The sequence below is a fragment of the Octopus bimaculoides genome, chromosome 21, assembly GCF_046866305.1.
Source record: "Octopus bimaculoides isolate indiv1 chromosome 21, ASM4686630v1, whole genome shotgun sequence".
Lineage (NCBI taxonomy): Eukaryota > Metazoa > Mollusca > Cephalopoda > Octopoda > Octopodidae > Octopus > Octopus bimaculoides.
The window spans coordinates 2,413,704-2,433,523 of record NC_142948.1 but is presented as its reverse complement, the minus strand read 5'-3'; the positions used below and the strand labels follow the sequence as shown (position 1 = coordinate 2,433,523).

The 19,820-nt window shown below is 37.8% G+C and overlaps 1 protein-coding gene across 2 annotated transcripts in view; it reads right to left on the bottom strand.

The window, feature by feature from the left end:
* Positions 1 to 646: 646 nt before the first annotated feature.
* The window catches only part of LOC106868811 (ATP-binding cassette sub-family C member 2), a 53,943-nt gene continuing 34,769 nt past the window's right edge, over positions 647 to 19,820 (bottom strand). Inside the window, exons 14-30 of one of the 2 annotated variants that reach the window (XM_089339216.1) lie at positions 19,357 to 19,408; positions 18,444 to 18,570; positions 16,457 to 16,633; positions 16,059 to 16,226; positions 14,907 to 15,096; positions 13,266 to 13,461; positions 12,380 to 12,470; positions 11,363 to 11,561; positions 10,642 to 10,952; positions 9,271 to 9,470; positions 8,339 to 8,456; positions 6,827 to 6,928; positions 5,370 to 5,522; positions 4,324 to 4,482; positions 3,457 to 3,599; positions 2,886 to 3,080; positions 647 to 2,281 (exon numbers count right to left, since the gene is read on the bottom strand). In XM_089339216.1, coding sequence (XP_089195342.1) covers positions 2,146 to 2,281; positions 2,886 to 3,080; positions 3,457 to 3,599; positions 4,324 to 4,482; positions 5,370 to 5,522; positions 6,827 to 6,928; positions 8,339 to 8,456; positions 9,271 to 9,470; positions 10,642 to 10,952; positions 11,363 to 11,561; positions 12,380 to 12,470; positions 13,266 to 13,461; positions 14,907 to 15,096; positions 16,059 to 16,226; positions 16,457 to 16,633; positions 18,444 to 18,570; positions 19,357 to 19,408 — 2,717 coding nt within the window. In that variant the 3' untranslated portion in view covers positions 647 to 2,145. The remainder of the gene's footprint in view (positions 2,282 to 2,885; positions 3,081 to 3,456; positions 3,600 to 4,323; positions 4,483 to 5,369; positions 5,523 to 6,826; positions 6,929 to 8,338; positions 8,457 to 9,270; positions 9,471 to 10,641; positions 10,953 to 11,362; positions 11,562 to 12,379; positions 12,471 to 13,265; positions 13,462 to 14,906; positions 15,097 to 16,058; positions 16,227 to 16,456; positions 16,634 to 18,443; positions 18,571 to 19,356; positions 19,409 to 19,820) is intronic. The other variant, XM_089339217.1, reaches the window with a different exon arrangement.

The following is a 19,820-nucleotide window of genomic DNA, read 5'->3' as shown; positions in this document are numbered from 1 at the left end:
TGCACTTCTCATGAGGAATTCTGGGAGGAGCTTCGTGAGACCACTGCTGAGACGCTTCCAAAAAAAGAAAAGCCATTGGAAAACCGATTATAGCAGTGACTCGATCTAAGAATATCTGAAGAAGGAATTGTATTCCGAAATATCATCGGACTATGGATAACTAAGTTACAACAGGTATATAGTCCATGTTTTTGTATTATAGTGCATTGTTGTACCATTCAAAACTTTTTACTCTTTACAAACAATACACAATGCTTCAAGCGAACTACAATACTCTCTTATATATATATATATATATATATATATATATATATATATATACATACACAAATATCAAAAAAAAAAAAATATATATATATATATATATATATATACATACATACATAATAATTGACCCTTTTTGTCTATGCAGACGGTCAGTTTAGCTTAGAGGTCACTTAAGCAAACATATCAGGGGCTCCTTTTCTTGCAGCTTCTTTCATTTAGGCTCAGATTACTGAATGCATTCAGCATTCTGAGCCTGAGTGAGACAGGCTTCTGCAAGAAGCCTGAGAAACCTTAAGTCACATGAAACCAAATCAAAACGTTTTAATTAATGATACATGTAACTCTTACTAAATGTGTTGAGCGCATTCTTTTTCTCTCATTTGTCCACTCACTCATATATGTGTGTGTGTGTGTCTTCATATCTGTGTTTGTCCCCCCACCACCATTTGACAACTGGTGTTGCTGTGTTAATGACCCTGTAACTCAAGGGTTCGGGAAAAGTAGCTGATGAAATAAGTACCAGCCTTGAAAAAAATAAATAAGTCCTGGGGTCAATCCATTTGACTAAAATTCTTCAAGGTGCTGCTCCAGCATGGCCACAGTCTAATGACTGAAACACGCAAAAGATAAAAAATAACAGATGAAGATTACAACTGAACATAAAGAAATTACGATAATGAAAATAGCCTCCATGATTATGGGGTCAAAACTTAGCTTCAGAGGCCTAACTTTGCACATAGGCCCTGGGGTGAGTTTCTTTTTAAACAGTTTTTTGCGGGAAAAAATAGTCTTGAGATTATCTCAACAGATTTTCTATAAAAATTATAGACAGCACTGATTCGTTATGACATTTCATATCCGAATACGTTTAATGTAAACAACAATGCGATGAAAGATAGAAAAATAGGTAATGGGTGTATATGCACATTTCAGGAGTTTTTGCACTTTCATCAGCTCCTATCTAACCTATTAACCATCCATGAACTCATCCCTTTATATAACCACTAAATATAGCAATGTAACATTATTGGAAAAACCAATTTTACAGATTAAAAACATTCTGGGCTGCTGGTACATACATGTTACTTACTTGTAGGGACACCGTATTTTGTTATATAACCATAACATACTACAAAGTATATTAAATGCTTTTATAAGTCAGTACTGTGTTCTTCTGTGTTAGCAGTGCTATTAAATCACATATTAAGGTTGTCTCTACAGATTTTCTATACAGATTACAGCCAGCACTGATTTGTTATGTCATTTCGTATCTGAATACATCTAACGTAGCACTGCTAACACAGAAGAACACCATACTGACTCATAAAAACGTTTGATATACATTGTGGTATATTATGGTTGAATAACGAAATATGGTGTCCCTACAAGTCATTAATATTTACATATAAGCTTCCAGGAATATGTTCAATATGTAAAATTGATACATCCGATCATGTTTCACTGCTATATTTAGTAGTTATGTAAGCAACGAGTTCATGGATGGTTAATCGGTTGGATGGGAGCTGATGAAGAAGCAAACACTCCAGAAATATGGATATACGCCCATTACCCATTTTCATCATCAATCTCATTGTTATTTTACATCAGGTGTCTTTGATACGAAATCAGTACTGGTTATAATTTCTATACAAAATCTGTAGAGATAACCTTAATATGTGATTTAATAGCACTGCTAACACAGAAGAACACCGTATTGACTCATAAAAACGTTTGATATACTTTGTGGTATATTATGGTTGTACAACGAAATATGGTGCCCCTAGTGTGTCTTAGATGCCATCAAATATGGTAGATACCATCAAGTTCCCCTCCCAGTCTCTCTCTCTCTCTCTTTCTCTCAGCACAACATGAGAACTCTTATTCATATATTGTATCAAGCAAACCTGATTTCTCAGACAATAAAAACATATTATAGTAGTAACTGTTCTTCCTTGACAACAACTGCTGTGGTGGTCCAAATTCCACATTTACTCCATTTTCCATCACAAGAATTCTAAAGAGAGAAACAGAATGAGAAATTAAATAAAGTAAAATTTTAATCTATACTTGTTTATTTTTTAAATAATTTCTAATTACAGCTCAGGATCATAAGATATGGGTTCAACTGTCACAAAGTACTCCACTATGTGTGAGTGAGTGTGTGTAGTTGTATGCGTTTCTGTGTGTGTATGTTTATATATGTCTGTGTTTGTGTGTATGTGTGTGTGTGTATGTATTTGTGTGTACGTTTATGTGTGCATGTGTTTGTGTATGTGTGTGTGCTTGCATATGTGAGTGTGTTTGTGTATGTATCTAAGCGTGTGTTCAGTGGTGGCTCGTAGAGAAAATTAGTTGGGGTTCTGCTTCAGAAAATTTTTAACCGTTGTTTTAATATTGTATAAAAGGAAACAAACATATAAAAAGAATATTTATGCATAAACTTGATCGGTTCGCATTTTAGCCACTGCCGGGGAGCGTGTTTAATTTGTTCACTGAACACTGCTGCAAATTCTCCCTTGTTTTTCAAAAATCCCCACTGAATCACATATATGTATTTATATATGAGGTATGTATGTGCATGTGTATGTATGTATGTATATGTGTGTATGTACACTTACTTGTCATAGTTCTGCACAATGTCCAGTTTGTGTGCAATACACAATATGGTGCTGTCCTGGAAGTTCTGCTCTATAATCTTCATAATCTGTTTACTCTTCTTCTGTGACACGCTGGCCGTTGCTTCATCAAGGATGACCACTTTGGATTTCTTTAGCAGACATTTTGTAAGATATATCAACTGCTTCATACCAGAACTAGACAAATAAAAGACATACGCATAAATTATACACACACACACAAAGACATATAAAAATATACAGAGGTAGCTATAACAAACAGGAAGTTGGAAAATGGTATTGGTATGATTTATTCACCATTGTAAATAACAAAAATTGAGAATAAATAATACTAATAAATTTTACAACTTCCAGCTTTGTTATATATATATGAAGGTGCGTGGCTTAGTGGTTAGGGCATTCGGCTCACGATCGTAAGGTTCTGGTGATAACAATGATAGTGATGGTGATAATAGTGATGATGATGGTGAAGTTGGTGATGAGTGATAATGATGATGATGATGGTAATTATGATGATGATGACCTCAGTATATAATAATTTATTGTGTTTTACCTGACTTCAGCATCATTAGAGTAATCCTTAGACAAATCTAAGTCAAGCTCAGTGATCCTCATTGCATCGCGGAGCTGTTCATCTGTAAACTTTCCGTAGGGGTCAAGGTTTGTGCGTAAAGTCCCCAAATATAATTCACAGTCCTGTCAATTGTACAACAACAAATAATTAAATAAAACAAACAAATACATCATCTTCATCAACATCATTATTATCATCATTGTTTCAATGTCCACTTCCTCATGCTTGCAGAGATCAGAAACGGTTTATTGAGGCAGATTTTCTATGGCCAGGCGCCCTTCCTGTTAACAACCTTCACTTGTTTCCAAGGAAGAATATGTTTCCCCATGACCAGACATATTTTTGTAGAAGATTGGACACAAAGGATACCACTAGATTAACCCTTTTGTTACCGTATTTCAGTTGAGATGCTCTCTGCCTCTTTCAATTAATTTTAAATATAACAAAGAATTTAGTAAAATAACTTAGTTATCATTAAGCTAGTGTTGGGAACATGAATCATGACTAAGGTTTGGTGGAAGATTTTAATTCAGAACTTTTGTAAACAAGACATTTGTACTACAAACCCAGAGGCGGTTTCAGTTGGGTTGGTATCAAAAGGGTTAAGGTAATCGTGTGATGCCAAGGCAAAGAGATGGCCCCTTACAGAGACTCATGGCTGCTGCCTTTTCTCTTCTCATTAAACTACAACATGCATTAGAACAACAAACAAACAAACAAAAAACACTCCTTAATTTTGTCTCTTGGTCCCATCCCTTTCTCCTGATCCACAAATATTTGGCCCCCTAAATGTGGATTGGTGCCTCCACCTGAAGAGACTATGATTCCAATAAATAAATAAACTACCTGAGGAAAAATCAGTAACTTTGAGCGGAGATCTTGTGGATCAGCTGCAAAGATGTTTTGTCCATCAATATTGAGTATACCATGGGGAGACTTGACCATTTGGGTTAGTGCCATTACTAGGGAAGATTTACCGGAACCAGATTTACCAATGATGCCAACCTAAAAAGAAACAGTCTCAAATTATTATTCAAATTTCAGATGTCTTGTCATATTATATTGTACTAATTAAAAAGGTTGTGTTTCAGTCCTTAAATAACTTTGGATCCTTTCTATGTAATGTTACCGTAATTTGTATAACAATGATATCACTGTTGTGTCGGTATTTTAAAGCTAAATGCATCCCATCTGTTGTTTTTTGTCATAAGCGACCCTCACTAGTTGTTACAATGGGTCAACAATGCAAGCAGTTTTCCCATCTTATATTATAAAGGAGAAGCTGATTTCCATCTGTCTGTCTGTCACAAGATATATGTTAAAAAGAGGAAGAAGTGAAAGAGAGAAAGTTATCGTTGGGAGAGAAATACAGTGAGATAGAGTGTGTGCGTCAAAGATAGATAGATAGATAGATAGATAGATAGATAGATAGATAGATAGATAGATAGATAGGTAATGTTATCACCATAGTAACTAACAAATTTTGATTAAAAACATGGGAAGTTTAAGTGCAAGTCTGTCAACACAACACAACATAGACTTCAAAAAAAAAAAGAACTTTTACTATACAGCAATATAGCTATCTTTTTGGTAGGGAGGGGAAGGGAAGGAGGAAGAGGGGAAGAAGGACAAAGAGGAGAAAAGGAAGAGGTGGAGAAAAGGAAAGAGGAGGAGGAGGAGAGGAAGAGAATAAGGAAGATGAGAAAAAGGAAGAGGAGACAAAGGAAAGGGAGAAAAAAGAAGAGAAGGAGGAAAAGGAAGATAAAAAAGAAAAGGAGAAAAAGGAAGATAAAAAGGAAAAGGAGAAAAAGGAAGAGGAGAAAACAATAGCAACAAAAATGCTGATAGAGAAACACATGCAATAAGATAAAGTGGAGAAGTGAAGATTGAACCTTTTCTCCAGGTTTTATAAGGAGGTCGACTCCAGTCAAACAACAGGTGTTTTCACTCTCATATTTAGCAGAGAAATCAAGGAATTCTATTTCACCCTTTTCTGGCCAGTTTTCGGGAAGTTTCTTGAAAGGGTTCCCTTCAAAATCTATGTTCTGGAATAACAAAATAAAGATAATGAAGATGGTAATAAATAGACTTTCAAATTTTGGCACGTAGACCCTATCTGGAATAAGAATGAACCTGAGTCTAATAAATAGTAAAATTAATATTAATAATAATTTCAAATTTTAGCACAAGACCATCAAATTCAGAGGAGGGGACAAACCCATTACATTGACCCCCCACCACTCAACCAATACTTATTCTATTGACCCCAAAAGGGGATGAAAGGCAAAGTCGACCTCAGCAGAATTTGAACTCAGAACATAAAGACATGAAATGCCTCTAAGCATCGAGCTGAGTGTGTGAGTGACTCTGCCAGCTCACCACCTCCCCTTCGCTGTCATCAAAACCATAATGGTAATTAAGGAATATGGAATGAAGGGTGATTTAATCAACAAACCTCTCTCCCACTAAATTTCTAGTCTTGTGCCCTCAGCTGGACACAATTATTATTATTATTATTATTATTATTATTATTATTATTATTATTATTATTATTATTATTATTATTATTATTATTATTATTATTATTATTATTATTATTATTATTATTACCAGTCCCTAAGACGGCAAGCTGGCTGAAACGTTGGTACGCTGGGTGAATTGCTTCGCAGTATTTTGCCTATCCTTACATTCTGAGTTCAAATTCCGCAAAGGGTGATTTTGCCTTTCATCCTTTCGGGGTCGATAAATTTCATCCATCTTTATGTTCTAAGGTCAAATTCAGCCAAGGTTGACTTAGCCTTTCTTCCTTTTGGGGTTCAATAAAAATAATTACCAGTTTTCACACTGCAGTCAGTGTAACTGACTTATCACTTATCTGAAATTGCTGGCCTTGTTCCAAAATTTGAAACCATTATTACTGGTTCTTATATAAGCTGAAGGACAGGGAAGGAGTGGAGGGGAGGTGGGTGTAGAGTTAATTGCAGGGAACCCCAATGTATAACTGGTATTTTTATTAATACTAGCACCATCACGCCAGGCGAAATGCTTAACAGTATTTCATCTGTCTTTAAGTTCTGAGTTCAAATTCTGTGAAGGTTGACTTTGCCTTTCATTCTTTCGGGGTCGATAAATTAAGTACCAGTTGCATACTGGGGTTGATCTAATCAATTGCCCCCACCTCCCTCAAAATTTCGGGCCTTGTGCCTAGAGTAGAAAAGAAAAGAATACTACCACCATCACTACTGCTACTACTACTACCACTATCACTAGTGTCCCACTACTATCACCACCACCACATCACTACCACACAAACCACACCACCAGTTGATACCACCCATGCCATACTCACCTCCTTTTTGTGTCTCATGTGGCAGTTGATTTGCTGAACAGAGACTTTCATCACAGCAATGTGAGAGGTCATTCTGACGAACCAGTCCAGAGATTTGGATACCTGTAATGTATGAGGGACAGTCTTCAGTTTGGTTGATTAGTTATATACCTGTTGTTATTGTTATTTAGCTTTAGCATACATATAGACACACACATACACACATACATACATATAGACACACACACACACATACAGATGCACACAAACATACATACAGACACACACACATACATATATAGAATCTTTGAATGAAAGGAATGGAGTAGATAGTTATGCACTAAACTTGTTTCAAAAGGATCACCAAATGTATATTACATAACTTAAGTAGATATGTAATTAGTCAGTGTTCTTTCTCATTAAGTGTTAGTTACCTGCCAGTTAGAAGTGAATTCGAGAATTCATTAGAGTAAAGGATTTCCAACTGTGGCAAGTACCTGAAGAGCAAGAACATTAAATAATTACATAACACCTTAAAATTACATAACATGCATTCTGTGTACCTCTTGAAACACATGTAGTACATAACTACCTAGTTCATTCCTTTCATTCACTGATTTAGTTATCACATAATAAGCAAAATTTATGGTTGTATACTGGAGTTGTATAATAGCAGTCATTTCATTGGAATTTCTGTTTAATTTTGATATGGAACAAAGTGTACTGGAACCATGGATTAATTGATTATACCAGTGGTTCCCAACCTGTGGTCTGCAGACCCCTGCTGTTCCACAAAGGTAGTGCTAGGAGTTCATGAACTAAATTCAACAAAATTATATATATATATATATATATATATAATGTAAGATATAAGTTAGAGGTATTGAAACCCTCTAAGGAATAGGTGTATCCAGAGGCACTCCTGGTAATTACCTCAGTATGTATGGTCCTTGTTATAAGGTATACGGTAGTAGGTAATTTAAAAGGTAAACCGTAGTTTAATGTATATAAAGACAATAAGCAAATAGAGAAAGAAATAACATTGAGAAGTGGATCTTTGGTGTTATAAAGCTATTATTTAATTAATTATTATTTAATCAATTAATTAATTAATTAAATAATGGCTTTATAACACCAAAGATCCATTTCTCATTGTTATTTATTTCTCCATTTTCTTATTCTCTCTCTCTCTCTCTCTCTCTCTCTCTCCATATATCGTTTAACGTCCGCTTTCCATGCTAGCATGGGTTGGACATATATATATCTATTATATATATAAGAAATAATTGAGACTCAGTTGAATCAGTTATTTAAGTTGAAACACCAAGTCAGTCTGGTATCATGCAGCTGAAGATGGTACTGCATTTAAACTGATGTAATGATTGAATTGTTCAATTAAATGGAGCCACTTGAAATGGTCATTCTGCATCACTACTTGATATCCTGTTGCTTATTTTGATATATATATACACATACATGTGTGTGTGTATGTATATATACATATGCACACACATTATATATAGACTGCCTTACCTTGATTAAGTAAGTGAGAATGAGGCCGATTGATTCACCGCTTCTTTTGCAGGCTGCATAAATACACACACCAAATATCACAATGCTACCAGCAAACTGGAGGAGGAATGCAGACCATCTGGAAAGAGAGTCATCATCATTATCGTTATCATCATCATCATCATCACCACCACCACCACCACCACCACCGCCACCGCCACCACCACCACCACCACCACCACCACCACCACCATCACCACCACCACCACCACCACCACCATCACCAATTAACTAGCACTCCATCAGTTATGACGATGAGGGTTCCAGTTGATCCAATCAAAGGAACAGCCTGCTCATCAAATTAACGCACAAGTGGCTGAGTACTACACAGACATATATACCCTTAACGTAGGTCTCAGAGTGATTCAGTGTGACACAGAATGTGACAAGGCAGGCCCCTTTTGAATTACAGGTACAACTCATTTTTGCCAGTTGAGTTGACGGAAGCAACATGAAATAAATGTCTTGCTGAAGGACACAATACACCACCAGGAACGGAACTCACAACCATAAAATCGTGAGCTGAATAACCCTAAGCTACATGCCTTTACCAGCATCACCACCATGATCCTCCTCTTGATAATCATTGTTATCATCATCATCAACAACATCATTGACATCAACTGCAACTATCAGATGCAGGTCATTATCATTTTCATCACCACCACCACCACCACCACCACCACCACCACCACCACCACCACCACCACCACCTACCAACAACAGCCTCACAGCCATGCCAGCCTTCACACTACATCTACCAATATGACTTTACATCACTGATATTTACACACCACTCCCCCATACCACCACCTCCACAGTAACAGCACTACGCCATCCTCATGTCCCCACCACCATCACTCCATCAACCACAAACTGACCTTCCTACTTACCTCTCTGCTGTCATGATGGCATGGGCATACCTCTGCAGTTGGTCCACACACAGATTGTTCTTCTTAACGAAGCTGCTCTCATTACTGAATGCTGCAATCACGTCACCTCCTGTTTCCGTCTGTGCAATGTGCTCCAACATATTACTGGAGCACAGATTGTACATCTGGTGCAGTTTTATCACGACAGGGATGTAGATTTTCTGAAACAAAGGAAGACAGGACCATCACCATCACCATCATCACCATCACCACCATAACATCATCATCATTGTCGTCGTCATTGTCAATCTTCTAGACATAACTGCCCTAAGTCCCACTACTCACAAAACTGGTTACCTTGCTTCCACAGCATCTAAGATCACATCACTTCCATCTGAATGCAATGCCAGTCTGTCACAGAGTTACTCATGACTGGACTGGAGTCACTTGAAATGAAGGGTTGTGCTCAAGAACCAATGCACCAACCCGTCCAGGAATTGAAACTATATATATTCCTAGCAACATCATTCACTGCACCTCCTGCTCTTTCTGCCCATCTCTGTACATCAGTTAAATGGCCACTGCTTGGCAGACCCATTCACAGAGTACTTCTGAGACATTACACTCAGCAATGACATCCTGGTTTCACGCCATTTCCGCTCTACCAGTCATTCATTACAACACCTGTCTGTGTTCAGATTGTCTTTGCACAGGGGCCATCTTGACTCTCACCTTTGCTGTGAACAGGAATTATTATTCTCTCTTTGCTCCTTTGCCCCACATGGGCTCAACTCCCCTCCCCTCTTCATTTAACTCCCCTCCTCTCCTCACTCCTACCTACCTCTCCCCTCTTCTCTTGCCCTGACACCTACTTCCTCTCTTCACTCCTACCCACTTTCTCCCTTCATTGATACCCTCTCTATCCACCCCCACCCCACATACCCTATCCATAACCCCATATCCTCACCCTAAGCCCACACCCCAACACCGCCATATCACACCACTCTGCACGCACTAGCACTGACCACTTCCCATCACCTACACCATCATCCACACACCCACACATCCACATGTCAAAGCCAGCAACTCCTATCCACATGCACCTTCATTTGAGACCACCAGCACTTTATTATTTCCCGTCCAACTACCTTTGCCCAACCAGTCGCCATGATTGACCGCTAAATCCACAAGTGTTTTTCATTCTCTCTCTGTTTATTTCCTTGTGTTCCTTTCTGCTGAAGAGCGTAGGCTCGAAACGTAAAAGACTTTCTCACCTTCCCAAGCGTCAAACTAATATACCTGCTTGTTGTTTATACACCTGTCTTTGTCTTTTGTTTTTCTGTAAATTTCAACTATATATATATACATGCACATATATAAAATATAACTCACCATTTGTATGCCAAGGAAGATCATCAATAAAACAACGATAGGAATTAGGTTATTTAATTGCAGACATATCAGAAAGAATGTGGCAACTATATCTAAGAAGGCATTGCACCACATCTTGTAGGTGTTCAATAATTCTTCATCAATTTGTCCGAGGTTGCTAAAGAAATCATAATCAACATCAAATTTGGAATTTTCAGAGAAGAAACTGAGAGGAGAAAGCAAAAGAGATTCGGTCATCTGCAGATGGACTTTTTTGTTGGCTTTGATGGCAAAAAGGGTGGTGGTGACGTAGAACAGACCTAGCCAAAGTGCTGCAATGAGAAACAACAAAAATAAATAAATTGAGATATATATATATATACACTCATACACATACACACACATTTTATATATATATATATGTATATATATATATATATATATACACACACACATATGCATATATATATACACACACACATATGCATATATATATACACACATATACATATATATATATATATATATATATATATATATATATATATATATATACATACACACACACATATCAGCATCATTGTTTAACATCTGTTTGTACACATATACATGACAAGACATAAATAATAGTTGTTATATATATTTCTTTATTGTAGAAAATTTAACTTAATGCTATTTTCATATATATATATATATATATATATATATATATATTGTTATAATACATCTATGCAATACACACCTTGAGTTAATCCAAAGGGCCCATAAATAAAGAGGTCATTAGATTGTGTATTGTTGGCGAAGTCGGATGTCCAATCCTCTAGCTTCACGCCACTGACCACTTTCGTGGCTTGGTAGAGTGCAGCCATCAGAAAAGTGACCAGAATACTAGAAATTCCAACAAGCTTCAAGTATTTGCGAAATTCTTGAGGTTTCAGCTCCTGTGGAAGAAGAAGAAGAAGAAGAGGATAAATTGTGAAAAGTAGGTGGAAAATGGCTGTCCTTCAAGTGGTGAGGACTGGAAGGGGACGCACAAAGACAGACATACTCAAAGCTTGTTCTTGGACCCATCGGGGCCTGTCTAACCATCCAACTTTGACAGCATGGAATAATAATGTTAATTAATGATGACGATAATGTGTACACATAAAGACAAAGGTTTGTTATCATCACCATTTAATGTCCACTTTTCTACACTTGCATAGGGTAGATGGAGTTTATTGAGGCAAGGTTTCTACAGATGGATGTTCTTTCCATCACCAACTCTCAACTGCTTGGCAAAATGCTTTGTGGTATTTCGTCTGTCCTCAGGTTCTGAGCTCAAATTCCACTGAAGCTCACTTTGCCTTTCATCCTTTTGGGCTCACTTAAATAGGGACTAATGAAACACCAGGGTTGATGTAATCAACTAGTCCCCTCCTCCAAAATTTCAGGCCTTGGGCCTTTAGTAGAAACGATCATCATCATCAGCAGCAGCAGCATTATTATTATTATCATTATTGTTCAGTAGTCTTATTTTTATAATGTGCTTTCACTTCACTATCGAGCGCAGCTCTGTGTGCCTTGGGTATGTGCTGTGGTTTGCTGTGATCCTCTTATGGTTACTGTATTGAAAGTGTTTTGCGTAGGATTATTATTATTATTATTATTATTATTATTATTATTATTATTATTATCATTATTATTATTTATTATTATCATTATTATCATTTATTATTATTATTATTATTATTATTATTATTATTATTATTGTTATTACATAGTTTTGAAGAGAATCATCTGCTTCAATGGATGACATTTGCATACTCGCACCCTCCATGTAGACTCTTCTGGAAAGATCCCTTGCAAATCTGCAACATAAAAGAGAAGATTATCATCATCATCATCATCATCATTAATACATGCATACGATCGTTTCAAACAGCGATATCAATATGTAAATTCATGGTAGAATTATCCGGTCTTAGTAGACACATGACATGTGATCTTCTTCTAGCACATTGGCAGTCCACCTAGTGGCCTCCTTTATATATATTTTTATATGTACATATGCAATAATCCTTTGAGATCTCAGATAATTTTTCTGAATCTCCCTGATTCTTTTAATGTGCTGGTTACCTGGTATTAAATTGATATTAATTAATATCCAATGTTTACCCTATTGTTTTATTTGATTTTATATATATATATATATATATATATATATATATATATATGTGTGTGTGTGTGTGTGTGTGTATGTATGTATGTATGTATGTATGTATGTATTATGTATGTATGAATGTATGTATGTATGTATGTATGTATGCATTAATATGTATATAAATTTAGTTACACTTTATCACCACTGACCAACTATCGGCTGTACCATATATTTTGATTTCTATCAAATCCCAAGGGGTTTCTTTGACCGACTGCTTTACTTAATTGTTTTTTCAAATTTTTATTCTTTTTCTATGACTTCCGATATTTTCTTTGAGGCCAAAGTTTTTTTCATGAGCAGTCCATATATGGACTCTAATATGCAAGGGGTCCACTTGCCATTGGGCCATCTGGCAACCTGGCCAGTCCACCACTGCATACATACATGTACACATATCCACATACCCAACAATAAAAACTGGATACCAGAATCATGGAAATACCTTCTGTATGACGAACTAATCTGTGCTCTTTTATAGAAACTTGTGAACTTTTTCTCAATGCTGTTCTCTGCGTAGCTATAACACCTCTCTGTTAAGGGCATGGAAATAATATATGATGCGCGTTTTCTCCCGGTGTTTAGTTTTTGGAAAATAGGGGTCAAATTTCGGGATGCACTCTTCTGAAGACCATCTGCTGCTAGAAGGAACATTGCAAAATTAAAAAGGAGTTAGGTGTAACTCAACAGAACAATTAAGAGAGTAGCTGCACCTCACGTATTTCGGCTGTATAGTTTTAGAAATAACAGCCAAATATCTAGTAAACCATACACTATCATACACACAAGTGCACACCCACACAGACACACGCACCACCAGCACCACCACCATCATCATCATCATCATTTTAACATCATCATTTTTACATATATATATCATCATCATCATCATCATCATCATCATCATCATCATCGTTTAACATCCGCTTTCCATGCTAGCATGGGTTGGACGGTTTGACTGAGGACTGGTGAAACCAGATGGCTACACCACGCTCCAATCTGATTTGGCAGAGTTTCTACAGCTGGATGCCCTTCTTAACGCATACATACATACATATATATATATGTATATATACATATTCTTTTATTCTTTTACTTGTTTCAGTTATTTGACTGGCCATGCTGGAACACTGCCTTAAAGGGTTCTAGTCGAACAAATCGATCGACCCCAGATCTTATTCTTGTAAATCCAGTACTTATCCTATTGGTCTCTTTTGCCGAACTGCTAAGTTACGGGGACGTAAACACACTAACACTGGGTGTCAAGTGATGGTGGAAGGACAATCATGGCCACACAAACACATACATAGATAGATATATATGATGATGGACTCTTCCATTGGTTTCAACATATGAGGCTCCAACAACGTCTTTAAACATTAATATCGCAAAAACAAAAATACTCTCTGGTAACATGCTTTTATAGTAAAAGCAAATTTTATTTGTTTTTAAGCCAGGCTCGGTGTAAGTTTCTTTTCCCTTCATCTTGTTAGAAAATACAGTAAAATGAATTTATTCTAACTCTTAATACATCCAAAGTAAGTATCTCAATGAAAATTTTTTTAAAGGTAAATATTTCAATTATACAGTTCTATATTTAAGAGACGAGGAATTATGTACATTATTTACATTAATTACATTTGACAGATATTTATATTTGTTCTCATCTTGTTTCGGCTGATATACCCTCCAGCCTTCATCAGGTGTTTTGGGGAAATTTCAAACCTGGGTTCTCATTCCTAAGGTATTTTTCAATGTTATTACTATTATTATTATTATTATTATTATTATTATTATTATTATTATAAAACAGACATTCATATGCTTCTAGGCTCTTTTCAAGCAACATCTCAACCAACCAAATAGCATTATCAAAGAAATGGACAAAGTGCCAATGATGACCCCACCCACTACATGAAACACATAACGGTCAAATTGACGACATCAAGAAAGCAACTATAAATGTCACACATCCTAAAAACTGCACTGAGAGCAGCAATGGCCATAATGCTAACAATCACAACAAAACAATCACCACCACCACCACTACCATCACCACTAGCAACCTTGCCACAACACTACTTACATGCTTCCCCTCCCATTGACCTTTTTTCCAGTTCTGAAGTGGTGGGCTTGGTGAGAAGTTCCTTGAAACTTGCGGTGTGCTGGATTTCTCTGTAACATCCTTTCTCCACAATCCGGCCGTTGTCCATCACTATCACCTGGTCAGCTTCAGACAGCCATTTACTGTTGGGTTCTGTGACAATGATTCTGGTCTGGAAGAAGAGGAGAAGAGTTGAGGGGGGGTGAGAAGCAAGTGAGAAGAGGGGGGTAGCGACGAGGGGGTGGATGGGGAGGGTAAAGATCAGAAAAAGGTAAGAGGTGAGATGATGATGATGATGAAGGGGAGGGGGTGATGGCAAGGTGATGGTGTGGGGAATGGGAGGGTGAGAGGAGTGAAGGGTAAGAAGAGGGGAGACGGTAGGGAGGGTGGATGATATTGAAGGGGAGAGTGACGAGTGGGATGAAGTCTGTTAATCATAGGCCTACTCAATCAGGACTGACCTGGGGTTAAAGAATGACAACTGCTTTTATAAGCAAGCTAAGAAAGTTCTACATTATTGCTTGACCTGTTAAAAATAGCAGCAAAATCTCCCTCAAATCGCACTCGACTGCCTTGAAAGAGGGAAAGACATACGTTCAGTAATGTAGGCCGCGATGTAGCACCTCTCCCTTGGTGATGGGTCAGCTGAATCAGTGTTGGCCTAGGGTTAAATGACTGTAGCAATGATGACACCAATAACAGCAATGACAAAAACAGCAGCATCACCATCAACACTAACAACATCAATAGCAACAAAATAGGGGAAAAAAACTGGCCCTTGGTCAGTTACGATGACAAGGTCTCAAATTGATCCAATCAATTAAAGAGTCTGCTTGTGAAACTGATACAGAAGTGGCTGAGTGCTCCACAGACACGTGTAACCTTAACATAGTTCTCAGAGGGATTCAACATGACACAGTGTGTAACAAGGCTGGCCCCTTTGAATTACAGGTATAACTCATTTTTGCCAGCTGAGTGGACTGGAGCAATGTGAAATAAAGTGTCTTGCTCAAGGACACAACACACCACCAGGGATCGAACTCACGAGCTTATGATTGTGAACCAAATGCCCTAAACACTATGCAATAAGCCTTCATGCGGCAATAAGACAGCAACAAGAACAACAATACTTACAATTTCATTTAACAATCCTCTTTTGCCAAACAGATTATTGATGATGTAATTACTGGACGTGGCATCAAGGGCAGAGAGCTGGTCATCCAAGAGGAAAATGTCTGGCCGAGAGAATATTGTCCTGGCTAAGTTAATTCTGGAACGCTGACCACCACTCAGGTTCATTCCCTGAAATGGTCAAGTAGATAGAGAGATGGATACACAGACCAGACAGATATATATATATATATATATATATATATATATATATATATATATATATATATACACACATATATATGGCAATATGGAATACAAATATTAAGTGATGATGATGATGATAGATGCATGGCAACAGTCAAATGACTGAAACAAGTAAAAGAATAAAAAATAAAAGAATATAGAGAAAGAGTTGTTACCTGATCCGTGACTTTGGTTTCTTCCGACTCCTTCAACTTATTCAAGTCTTCCTGCAAGGCACTGTATTTGGTAGCATGGCTGAACCGTTTGTCATTGAACATCTTGCCGAAGATGATGTTTTCTTTTATGGTTCCACTCATGATCCATGGCTGCTGAGGGGCATAAGCCACTTTGAGCTGGGTTAACAGAAAAACAAGAGAGGGAGAGTGAGAGAGAGGGGGAAAGACAGAAAGAGAGAGGCTGTATTTTAGAAAGTTATTATCACATGATGTGGGGGATGGTGAATTTGGGCTGGGGGGTAGGGCTACTTGGTAAACAGAAGGAAAGATAGAGCAACTGTTATACAGAAAGACAGGGGGACAGGTGTAAACTGTAAGTCTGACAAATGTCTGTCCATCCACCTATCTATCCGTCTGTCCGTCCGTCCGTCCATCCATCCATCCATCTATCTATCTATCTATCTATCTATCTATCTATCTATCTATATAAATATATATATATATATATATATATATATATATATATATATATATATATAAATATATATATATCAAAGCCTTGTGAGTGGATTTGGTAGACGGAAACTGAAAGAAGCCCGTCGTATATATGTATATCATCATCATCATCATCATCGTTTAACGTCCGCTTTCCATGCTAGCATGGGTTGGACGATTTGACTGAGGACTGGTGAAACCGGATGGCAACACCAGGCTCCAGTCTGATTTGGCAGAGTTTCTACAGCTGGATGCCCTTCCTAACGCCAACCACTCAGAGAGTGTAGTGGGTGCTTTCACGTGTCACCCGCACGAAAACGGCCACGCTCGAAATGGTGTCTTTTATGTGCCACCCGCACAAGCCAGTCCAGGGGCACTGGCAACGATCTCGCTCGAAAATCCTACAGGAGCCAGTCAGGCGGTACTGGCAACGGCCACGCTCAAAATGGTGCATCTCATGTGCCACCCGCACAAGAACCAGTCCAGGGGCACTGGCAACGATCTTACTTGGCTTGCCGGGTCTTCTCACGCACAGCCCATTTCCAAAGGTCTCGGTCCATAGTCATCGCCTCGGTGAGGCCCAATGTACGAAGGTCTTGCCTCACCACCTCAGCCCAGGTCTTCCTGGGCCTACCTCTTCCACGGGTTCCCTCAACTGTTAGGGTGTGGCACTTTTTCACGCAGCTATCCTCCTCCATTCTCACCACATGTCCATACCAGCGCAATCGTCTCTCTTGCACGCCACAACTGATGCTTCTAATGTTCAGCTTTTCTCTCAAGATACTTACACTCTGACGGGTATTCACATTGACATTACACATCCAACGGAGCATACTGGCTTCATTCCTTGCGAGCTTACGTATGTCCTCAGCAGTTACAGCCCATATTTCACTGCCATGTAGCATGGTTGTTCGTACGCATGCGTCATACAGTCTGCCTTTTACTCTGAGTGAGAGTCCCTTTGTCGCCAGCAGGGGTAAGAGCTCTCTAAACTTTGCCCAGGCTATTCTTATATATATATATATATATATATCAAAGCCTTGTGAGTGGATTTGGTAGACGGAAACTGAAAGAAGCCCGTCGTATATATGTATATATATATATGTGTGTGTGTGTGTGTGTGTGTGTGTGTGTGTGTGTGTGTGTGTGTTTGTGTGTGTCTGTGTTTGTCCCCCTAGCATTGCTTGACAAACGATGCTGGTGTGTTTATGTCCCCTCCCCGTCACTTAGCGGTTCGGCAAAAAGAGACCGATAGAATAAGTACTAGGCTTACAATGAATAAGTCCTGGGGTCAATTTGTTCAACTAAAAGCGGTGCTCCAGCATGGCCACATTCAAATGACTGAAACAAGTAAAAACATAAAAGAATGCGCTTGTGTATATACGTACATATCAGAACTGATCTGGGACTAAACAGCAACAGGAACAACAGCAGCAAGCAGGACAACAAAACAAAACAAACAAACACAAATGAATGATTTAGCAAGGTTTACCTTCCGTTTGAACGATCCGGATGTTTTAGGGATACACCCAATCATGGATTGGAGCAATGCAGATTTCCCACTTCCACTCTTTCCACAGATGACAATGAGTTCTCCTGGTGTGACAGTCAAGTTTAAGCTGCATAAAAGAAATATACATATAGAAGATAATGTCATTGCCAAGACTCTATCTTTAAGATAGCATGTTAGCACTAATTAACACACACACACACACACACACACACATATATATGGATCAAAATAGCTCGTTTCAAATTCATTGATACTCTAGAGTTTGAACCGTCGACGACTAGCATCACGCTTGAAACTGAAGAGTACCAACGAATTTAAATGAAACTGTTTTGATCCAAACATGTAACTCCCAACAAATTGGTTGAGTGCCCTTCTTTCGTTTGTCCACTCACTCATATATATATATATATATCATTATCATTATTATGATCATCATCATCATCATCATCATTATTATTATTATTATTATTATTATTATTATTATTATTATTATTATTATTATTATTATTATTATTAAGGCAGTGTGCTGACAGAATCGTTAATATGCCTGGCTTAGCGGTATTTCATCTGTCTTTACGTTCTGAGTTCAAATTTCTCCAAGGTCGACTTTGCTTTTCATCCTTTCAGGGTCCTTCCCTGTTGCTTAGCACCAGGCCAGCTCTCATCCTGTTGACTTATCACCAGAGGTGTTCTAGCAGTGACCATCCTGTCTTTTATTTTGACACAGTGCATCTAGGACTACATTATCAATATGTTCTCTCTTAGATAGTAATTAATAATTCGAGAGTGAGATTTTGGCTGCTTTTTCTAGCAGGTTAAGTTGCTCTACAGATACTCCCATACTGGCTCATAAACTTGTTTGATAGAGGAGAAAGGAATGTGTGGTACTCACTTTTGAAGGCCGGCAGCAAGAAATGAAGCATTTTCCAAGACAAGGGCAAAATCTGTGAATAAATTTTTATAAAGTACAATGCAATGTTACAGAGAATAAAATGGTGAAGAAAACATATAAACTCTTCTGAAATTCTTGGAATTGGTCGATATTGATGCAAAACCAAGAGAACTTGAATTAAAAGAAAATTATCTTTTATTTGATTTAGTCATTAGAGTGCGACCATGCTGGGGCACCATCTTGAAGAATTTTTAGTTTACATGAACTGACTCCAGGACTTATTTTTTTCAGCCTGGCACTTATTCTATTAGGTCCCTTTTGCTGAACTGCTAAGTTGTGAGGGACGTAAACATACCCACATCCATTAGCAAGTGAGGGGAGAACACACACATACACACACACACACACACACACACACACACACACACACACACACACACACACACACACACAGGCTTCTTTCA